The sequence below is a fragment of the Dreissena polymorpha genome, chromosome 3 (genome assembly GCF_020536995.1).
Source record: "Dreissena polymorpha isolate Duluth1 chromosome 3, UMN_Dpol_1.0, whole genome shotgun sequence".
Taxonomy (NCBI): domain Eukaryota; kingdom Metazoa; phylum Mollusca; class Bivalvia; order Myida; family Dreissenidae; genus Dreissena; species Dreissena polymorpha.
In genome coordinates this window covers 45,195,881-45,206,338 of record NC_068357.1, presented here as the reverse complement: position 1 = coordinate 45,206,338, position 10,458 = coordinate 45,195,881, and the positions used below count along the sequence as shown (strand labels likewise).

Below are 10,458 nucleotides of genomic sequence, written 5' to 3'. Positions count from 1 at the left end.
AAGTTCATAGATATCCCGAAACTTTGTTTTGTAGTGGCTGCTATCATGGAAAAAAAACTAATTAAATGTCTCAACGTTGGTGTTGATACATGTTTATTTCGTATTTTAAACTCCACGGTTACATATTAAAACGTCATTGTAACCACTATAAGTAATTAGAATCGTCCAAACAATTGTCATCTGCTTGACGATACTTATCTTTACAATATGATTTTATATCAGCGAAAACAACAACAACTAATACAATTTATTTTAACAAGTTTCGATTAATGCCATACTTTTACCAGACACGTTGTGGTCAATTGAAATTACTTCTATTTGCTAAGAAACGCCTCGGGATAGAAATTTGCTTTAAGGCGATTCTTTTCTTGATAAATGAACTAATGATTTGCATGATTCACATAAGATGATTGCTTAGCAACGAGCCGTTCTCTTGGCAAATCTAATTCACATTTTGCTTATAATTGTCGCAGCCTTTGGCAAATTCGCACATTCTAATGGTCGCCGTGGTGTAATGGATATGGTGTCCGCCTAGCGACCGGGAGGTCACGGGTTCGATCCCCACCGTGAGAGCGTTCTTTAGATCTCCCCCAAAGACACCAAGTACTGGTTCTAGGCCCAGGAAACGGACTCGAGAGCGTTTATATAAGCCTTAGGCTTTCGATGCAATCGAGCTAAAATAAATAGGTTTAAACTAAATTCGCACATTATCATCTGAAACGTTAATATATCACGTAAACAGGGTACGTTTCTAAACATATTTCATTATACGTATTTTGTGGAGGTCGCCGACCCAAATGTAACCTCTGTTGTCAACGGCAACAGCATTGGGCTTGTTGAGCGTGTACGTAAACGGTAGAGGTTTCCCCTTGCTATCCAGAAGGTGTATAGTATCGTCCTTGAGGTCCGAGAGAATCGTGAGTCCGTGCGCGTCACATGCAACGCCGTCGGCACTTCCGGACGCCGTATACGTGTACTTGGTGGTACCTTCCGCGTTGATGACAAGATATTTGCCGGAGAGGCCCGTTGAGACGACGAAGTCGCCGTTTACAGTGTGACACACTCGGAAGAGACTGAGCCCCCGCTTAACGAGAATCTCCCGGATGCGCTGCCCCGTCGTGGTGTAGATCAGAATCTTAGCCACGCGCACCTGCTTGAACTTCGTTATTGGAACGTCGTTGCCGACGACGATAACGTTTGTACCATCGCGCGACGTGCACAGACCGCGAAGGAACAAGTCCGTCTTCGCGAAGTAAGAATCCATATGCGTGACACCCAGCTTGCGTATACACTTACCCTCATGCTCTGTCAACAGAACGGTCCCATCCAGTAGCGTCGTCATGTCGTCGACGTCGAACTCCGTCGTATCCTCTGCCATGACGCGCCCCCGGTTGTCGAACCGCTGCAGCTTGTTCTTGTATCCGGTGCTCACCCAGGCGCTCGCATCCGGCATCGTCGTGATGGCGGTCGTGTTTTTGTAGAACTTGTCCGACTCAAAGCTCGAGTACAACTGTAGCTCTATGGCCGGAAGTGGGACGAAAAGTCCTTCCGCCAGGAATTTCAATTCGCCCACTGACTGTTGTAGCGAGATCTCGTCGATGTTCCCCTTCTGGAAGTTGTGACGTCTCCTCCACAGCTTATCCGTGAAGGAGGGGACATCAGCAGCTGAAGGCAGAAACAAATAATGTATTTTTGTTTAGTAGTATAACATAAGGAGACACTATCAGATAAATTATTTTACCGTTAACTGTACCGGATAAGTGTTGTATTCTGTAAAATACTCATTTGTATAAAATAAAACGAAATTTATTTTTAAGGCGTGATACCGCTTATATCACCACGGGAAAGGGAGACCATTTATGCAATTTTTGTATGAACGTTAATGATCGTATCGATAGTTTTACAGTTCAAAAATACTACCGTAATTACTTTAAGTTTTCGGACACTCTAAGTTTACAGACATTTATTTAAAAATAATTTTGATTTTCCGACACCTTAATTTTAGTCTCTGAATTGTAAGACCGTGTAATTTGTGAATATGTTTCGTATCTAAATTATTGGACACGATTTATTTTTTAAATGTCCGAAAACATAGAGTAATTAAGGTATTTTAAACGAAAACCTTAAACCGGTAGCAGTTATTGTATTCCTAATTCTACGCATCCATGCAATCCACAAACACACTTGTTAAACAATGGACTCCGTAGAATGACCGTATGGAAACAAACACTCACTGTAACTAAATGCATGCCATAAATTCAATGGGCTCATTGAAGGTAACAAAGGCTATTGAAATGAGCCGTGCTCTGTGAAAATAGGATTTAATGCATTTGCGTAAAGTGTCGTCCCAGATTAGCCTGTACAGTCCGCACAGGCTAATCAGGTTACACATCCCACTTTTATGATTTCTTCTGTTTAATGAAAGTCTCTTCTTGACAAAAAATCAAGTTAACGTGAAAAGTGTCGTCCCGTATTAGCATGTGGGGACTACACAGGCTAATCTGGGACGACACTTTACGCAGATGCATTAAACCCGCTTTTCACAGAGCATGGCTCAAATGAAAGGCACTCGTTCAACAAACTGAAGTCAACAAACCTGTTATGTGGCAAGTACATACTTAATTTGTATAACTATTAAATCTTAAGCCCTAGGATAAATTAATAAATGGAATACCATATTATAGGTAAAAACAAATAAAAATAACAGTGCAAAGGAGTTTTTTCTTATACTGCGAACACTACAACATTTTAACTGTTCATATGCGGTCTTTTTTTTGGAAAGCAATGACTGTCCAAATAGCAATACATTTAGTCTCTATATTAAGTTAATCTGTCATTCTACGATGCGCATTGATGCATCTATTAAGTGAGAACAACATCATTATGATCCAACATGGCAACATAATGCCGTTATAAAGGCTTAATGTAATTATACGATGTTTATCTATTAATTGAGTTTTGTTCTGAGAAAACTGGGCATAATGCATGTGCGTAAAGTTTCGTCCCAGATTAGCCTGTGCAGTCCGTGTCGTCCCGGTTAGCCTTTGCAGTCCGCACAGGCTAATCAGGGACGACACTTTCCACCCAAATTGGATTTTTGCTAAGAAGAGACTTCATTTTAACGACAAATGTCATAAAAGCGGAAAGTGTCGTCCCTGATTATCCTGTGCGAACAGCACAAGTTAATCTAGGACGACACTTTACGCACATGCATTATGGCCAGTTTTTCTCTGAACACGACTCAATTTATTATTAAACAGCCTAGAAGACTTTTGAGGCAATGTCCTGTATCATGTAACATTGTGTTGCATTTCATTTAAACCTAGGTTAAAAGATTAGTTTTTAAGTCCGTGTAATATAATGCATGGTTTTTTTCCCCAGATTTCACAGCCTAAACCCTGTTATCTGCAATTTAGTGCATTCGGACAAGATTTATGTTCTTATAATTAAGATGAACATTTCTTTTGTTGCTTTTTTTTGGAAGAAAACATATTCATCTTAACCCATTCATGCCCAGCGTCCTGAAAAAAGGACATTGCAAACAGCGTAGACCCAGATGAGACGCCGCATGATGCGGCGTCTCATCTGGGTCTGCGCTGTTTCTTAACGAAATTTCTGTAAGAAATATTCTAAATATAGAAATAAATATACCAGACACCCCTTCTTTTGGAAATAAATTGATCCAATTTAGAAGGATGGGAGAGTCCACTGGGCATAAATGGGTTAAAATGGATAACAGGCTTGCTCAGTATGAAATAAATGAACGCTAAAAAGTTCATTGAATGTTAAAATCAGAGTCATGTTTTGTTCATCTGCTATCCAATAGTTGTTCTCAATTGTCGAACCAAAATGGGGTGAATATTGACGTTTAAGATTTCTTAAAATACGTTTGATATGCAGCATTACATCAATGCATATAGCACGCGTTTCTAAATATTCATCACGATATGTAATGTGTTTTAATATTGCATATTGTATTGCAACAAAAATAAAACATTATAGATTAATAAAATAGGGAAGAAAATTCTCCGAAAAACCACAATTTAATATTAGGAACCTATGGGAATTGGTTGTTTAGGTGTAGGGTTTTTTCATACTCGAGACAATTTGATTGCCTTATATTATGACAAATTCATCCAATACATAAGATTATTGGCTTTCCATAAGACATAATTAGAACGCATATTGGCAAAATGACCACTTGTTTGGGTTTTATTACAGGACATAAAGACAGCGTAAGCAAATATGTAGATAAATAGACAAAATAGAAGTTTCAGACGAGTCCATGCAATTATTTGTTGGTTTTATATCACACGATATAATCATCATCATCATCATTATCATCAGCATTATCATCATCATCATAAATATGACGGAAACAGATACTCAAACAACAACAAACACACATTAAATCATAAATCAGAAAAACCGACCTTTCAAACTTTCGATCATTTCGCCTGCTGAGTTTATAAACGCCACGTCGTTGTCCGTATCCATCTGGACGGCCGCAGTTTCTATCAGACCCTTGGTCGACTCCATTTTTTTCGTAACGGACTCCAGACAGCTGTCCAACTTGGCGATGTTCTCGTCGTGTTGCTGCTTCACCACCTGAAGGTTACATACACTAACTCATTTTGTATCCCTCCGTTGCCCATTCGAACGAATTGCCTATTCCTTAAAAGTTCATTTTTTCGTCTGTTTATTAAAACATATAGCACTATAACCCATGCTTTTAATGGTTATTTCATATATTATGTGTCTGCAGCTATAAAAAAGATACCAGTCTTGCACAATTTAACATAAAGGAAAAGCAAGAAAAATGTTTTAAAAACTCAAATTTGTATAACGGACCCTAGAGTACTCGGAATAAGCGTAATCCTACCTGCATAAGGTGTTCCGAGTGCTCGTCCACGATGTCCTTGATCTTCTGCGAGTGCTGCTTAATCTCACCGGTCGTATTTGTTGTTTCCTCCTCGAGTGCTGCTTTTCTGTTTAATATCTCTATAGACTCGGCCTTAAGTCGAGCCATATGCCCTCTCGCCGTTGTAATAGCCGCCGATACGCGCGTTTTCCGCTCCTCCACCGCTTCCTTTAAAGGCTCTGTAGGGTGACCTTCGTGGCTCACCACTTTGCAGTCCCTGCAGATCGGGACGCCACATTTACGACAGAAGAACTTCACCTCCTCGTGCTGGTGCTCATCACAAAAGACCTTGACCCTCAGCTTGTCGTTCACGGCTCGTATGGACGGTATGATGTTCACGTGGTGATCTTTGGACATCTTCATTCGCAGGTGCAGCTTGTTACATTTGTCGCAGAAGTACTCGTTGCACTCGGAGCACTTGAAAAATGCCGGATTGTCCTCGCATATGTCGCATACAACCAGCTCCGTGGGACCAATCGGGTATCGGATTGGCTTACGTTGAATCTTTGGTTCTTTCGGAAGCCGAATTCCGGCCCTGCAAATCGGGCAGTGACAGTGCTTCCCGCGACTATGTCTGAGGATGTAATCCTCAAGACAATGGGTGCAGAAGTTATGGAGACCCGGCAGGACCCATTGATAGTCCAGCTTCTTCGTACACACGTTGCATTTCATTGGATTACCTTTGGTGAGTTTCACGTTAGGCGTCATCGCGCCTGATCTTGAATAACGGGATACCACGGACTGGGGGCGGAACATCAGGGTGGGGCTCGTTAGGTGCGAGTGGTAAGAGTACGGTGGCGGGCTCGAGTATCGGGTCATCTGGGAGCTTGGCCGCGAGAGAGCCAGGCGTTCGATTCGCGTAAGCTCGTGATCCGGTTCCTTCTCTAGGTCGTTCAATGTGTAGCGCGTCATTTGTGAGCTAGGCCGTGACGTCACTAGTCGGATTTCGTTCGGCGTATAGCGCGCCAGTTGGGAATTGGGTCGTGGGTACGACATGGTTATGGCGTATCAAACGTCATGTTCAACTTTCACTTTGTTCACTTTATTCCTATGATATATAGGTAAATAGAATCCATTCAGCTTGTTTAAGTCATGTAACATACGTCGGAAATTACCAAATAAATGTATTAAATCCAGTAACTTTCTGATGTACACTATATTATTCTACCCAGTTCGGCCATTGTTCATCACACAAATATTTCACATTTGATACCATATCCCTGAACAAATACCCATTCTTTATTGAACCATGTATTGGTAACAATCGTAGAGCTAAACATAATTAAGATTACTTTAAAGAACACGTTTTAATTCATGAAAACTATTATCATAGCCACTACCATGGATGAATGCTACGACAAAAAGATTAAACATCTTTAAAACAAAAAGCCCGGTGGCAGATTGCCATGTTCAACGTATCTATCGCCAGTGGTTGAATACAATGTGTAGTTAATAAGCGCTGATTAAAGCTACACTCGCCGACAACGGTTACTTTAGGTATTCTTTTGAGTCGCGTTCTGAGAAAACTGGGCATAATGCATGTGCGAAAAGTGTCGTCCCAGATTAGCCTGTGCAGTCCGCACAGGCTTATCAGGGACGACACTTTCCGCCTAAACGTGATTTCCGGTAAGGAGCGACTTACTTGAAACTAAAAATACCATAAAAGCGGAAATCGTCGTCCCTGATTAGCCTGTGCGGACTGCCCAGGCTAATCTGGGATGTCACTTTACGCGCATGCATTAAGCGCAGTTTTCTTAGAACGCGACTCATTTAATTGATGACCGATTCATAAAAAATCATAATAATAAAATCGCCCGTGCTGGGAAGAAAGAGTGGAAATTACTTATATGTCTTGAAAGAAGATCAGATCTTGGTTATCCTCAATTTTAACACTGGTATTTTTGTCTGAAATCATACACAATTTACATATTTGTACGTAGTTTCAATAGGCAGACGGATGGACTGACTGACTGGCGGGCATACAGCCAGCAGACATGACGATTCCAATACACAACAAAACCTTCAAATGGCAAAACAATATCGAACGTGCAACTTTTTTTTTGTGGAACTATCATCTACACAAATGCACCGGGTACAACTAAGAAAAACGCATATTATTCATTGTATTATATGTGTCTTGTTCTGAGAAAACTGAGCATAATGCATGTGACGACACTTTCCGCCTAAACAAGATTTTCGGTAAAAAGGGACTTCCTTTAAACGAAGAATACAATTAAAGCGGAAAGTGTCGTCCCTGATTAGCCTGTGCGGACTGCACAGGCTAATCTGGGATGACACTTTACGCACATGCATTATGCCAAGTTTTCTCAGAACAAGACACATATTTTAAAATATATACGGCTACATCACAAGATACTACCTCGACAAAATCAGAGAGAAAATCCAGTTTGGATTTTTGAATAAACTTTTTTTTGTATTAAGTGTGAATTAAATTCAAGTGATCTTTACCCATTTCACCAAAATGGCAACAAGATTCATGCAGACATTTAGCTTTAAAGCCACAGGTATTTCCGTTCGATATACCTAACGATGTAGTTCACAATAAAAAAAATATAATCTCATTGTACGACGTGAACGAAATCAGAAACGCGATTTTGCGATGGCATCAACGGCGCCCGGGCTAAGGTAACACAATATGACCCGCTCACCGATGTAAGGACACTGGATATTTGAAATCTGATGAAAGCTACCTCTGACACGGGACCTACACAAAAGTTCAAATGAAGTGTGACGTGTTTATCGTACGATGACGAACAATATGACATTATTCGTATAGCTGTATTGAGTTTCATTAGTAAATATATTGTACTCGTGTACATCTTTGTTCGTGTGTGTAGAATTATCTGTTGTATGTCACTACGGTATTTAATTACCGTGTGTTTGAATTATTGTCTATTGTGTTTATAGTTAAGTCTGCAACAGAATAGCATCGGTACAATTATTTTAATTAAACGAATTTCGAATTGAATACATTATTTTATTTTTGTGAGTGTTGCACGTATTATTCGTTATGCATTCATTCGACTAGTATAATTAGTTTCTTGTGATAGATTAGTAATTTCGAATGTATGGAACATTTGAAAGAAGCTCTAGTTATATGAAATAAAATCCTAAATAATACCGTTTAATAGATTTCAACATCCCGTTGTGTTTTACCTTATATTGTGTTTACTTTTATTTGTATTTTAATTGACTTTTATATTATAAAATGTTAAGTCATTATTCGCATAAACGTGATACAAAATACGGTGTATATTTGAGTATGGATACTTCGTATGAACAAACTGTCTGGCTGTATGTCTTTCCTATTTGTTGTCATTTGGTCATTGAAGCTGTAATAGCAAGAAGATTAATTTATTGTTCCACGAGCAAAGCGCATTTAACCCATTTATGCCTAGCGTCCTGAAAAAAGGACATTGCAAACAGCGTAGACCCAGATGAGACGCCGCATAATGCGGCGTCTCATCTGGGTCTGCGCTGTTTGCTTAAATGAATTTCTTTATGAAATATTCTAAATATAGAAATAAATATACTTGGCACCCCTAATTTTAGAAATAAATTGATCCAATTTAGAAGGATAGGAGAGTCCACTGAGCTTAAATGTGTTAATACCGACGTCTTAAAACCACAACTATATACCCTTCCCCTTGAGCTGCCGCCAACAGACTCAAGCTACACTAAAAATGGTTTTATTTTTTTGAAAGATACGACCAGAAACAATGTGTTATACTTGTGTTAGGCAAAATAACTTTCAACTCATAAATTCAGTGCAATTACATATAAGCCTGATGCACCGAACATAGTCAAGTCAGAAATTAATTTTGTTCTTAAAATAATAATGTCAATTAAATATACCATTACAGTAATGACCTAATTTGTTTTCTCAGTCGCAAAAGTATGTGTAAGATCATATCAGATTTGATACAAAGTGTGTCTATTTTACATTCGTTATTTATTAGCCAATAATCAACTATTTTTTGATCTGATGCGTGGCTTTTAACCCATTATGCCTAGTGGACTCTATCATCCTTCTAAATTGGATCAATTTATTTCCAAAATTAGGGATGTCTTATGTATTTATTTCTATATTTTGAATATTTCTTACAGAAATTTCTTTAAGCAAACAGCGCAGACCCTGATGAGACGCCGCATCATGCGGCGTCTCATCTGGGTCTACGATGTTTGCCAAGGCTATTTTTTTTCTAGACGCTAGGCATAAATGGATTAAACGCTTAGATTGTTGTAGTAAACCGATAAATAAGGTTACACCGACAATGATTTCTTTGATAATGTAACGGTTATTTCTTAACAATAAAATGTAAAACTGTAACGTGAATAGTTACAACATGGAAACAAATTAAATCTATAATGTCTTAAATTTCTATTACTATCTAAAATACTAGTGAACTTTAACTCGACAGCGTTTTCCCATGATTTATTCTTAATTAATAATCGTAATAAAATCCAAGCAATATTCAACGCATTAATTAATAAAAATACGGATTCTTCAACTTGAAAAAAAAATAAAATAAAGTTATTGCTTGGTCAATTAAAAATCAGTATTTTTTATATAGAGACCGGCTTATAGATGTTTACAGATATTGTACATGGTGTGTGTAGCTTTAAATATCCAATTAACTCATTGATATCGCAGCCCGTGTCATGTACATTCATTGTTTTACGTTACAAATGTAAAACAACACCGTTTATCTGCAATTATTTCAAAAGAGTGCTTTAGTATTCAAATAGCGATGATCGGATACCCAAGATTAACCCTGCATTCTTCGTGATACGTGAATTGACTTAAAGTATCAAAGAAATTCCGCATATATCTGAATCGCAAAGTTAAAAGACCGTGTGTATATTTGTTGTGGATACCTTCAAATAGGTTTTGGTGAAATATGTATATTTAAGTAAAACAAATTTAAAAGTGATATCGCTTAAAAGTAAATTTTGAAGCGAAGATTTTATAGTGCTGGAAAGGTTCATGCTGGAAAAAGGCGATTTCTGACTTAGGGCTTATCACACTTTACAAGCAAGCAACCGCTTTCCTTCTTTTTATCAACGCAATTCCTGTGCAAATATTGAAATAAATTAAAGATAACTCATCGAGCATCGAAATCATGATGAACGACACTTTTCTAAACACTTTGTTGGAACTGACGGAAAGCGAGCCTGACGACCACAAACGGCCCACTTCCGGTGCGCATGTGCGGCCAAACTCGGTGCTGTTTTCGCGACCGCCGAGTTCGATCCTCGTGTCTCGGCCCCCGAGCGCCGCGTTCTTTGGGCGTCCAAATAGTAACACCCGGAAACGGCGACCACCAAGTAGCAGCACGCTCCGCCCAAGGTGTGTACGTGTAAACGTTTTTTTACCATGTTTACCTTTTTTAACACCATTTCAGGCACACCAAGGCGGACAATTTACCAACTTATAATTTTCCTGGGTAGGTAAAGCCAATTTACGGATTCACCTGTACTTAGCGCACATACTTGTATTAGAAATTAAAATCTAT

At 38.9% G+C, this 10,458-nt stretch overlaps 1 protein-coding gene across 1 annotated transcript; it reads right to left on the bottom strand.

Annotated features, from left to right (window-relative positions):
- Positions 1-751: 751 nt before the first annotated feature.
- Positions 752-5,922, bottom strand: LOC127872183 (tripartite motif-containing protein 3-like). Its single transcript, XM_052415515.1, has 3 exons — positions 4,883-5,922; positions 4,434-4,608; positions 752-1,665 (listed from the first exon to the last, which is right to left on the bottom strand). The coding sequence occupies exons 1-3, from the start codon at positions 5,915-5,917 to the stop codon at positions 752-754; spliced, it is 2,124 nt and encodes a 707-aa protein (XP_052271475.1). The 5' UTR covers positions 5,918-5,922.
- Positions 5,923-10,458: the final 4,536 nt, after the last annotated feature.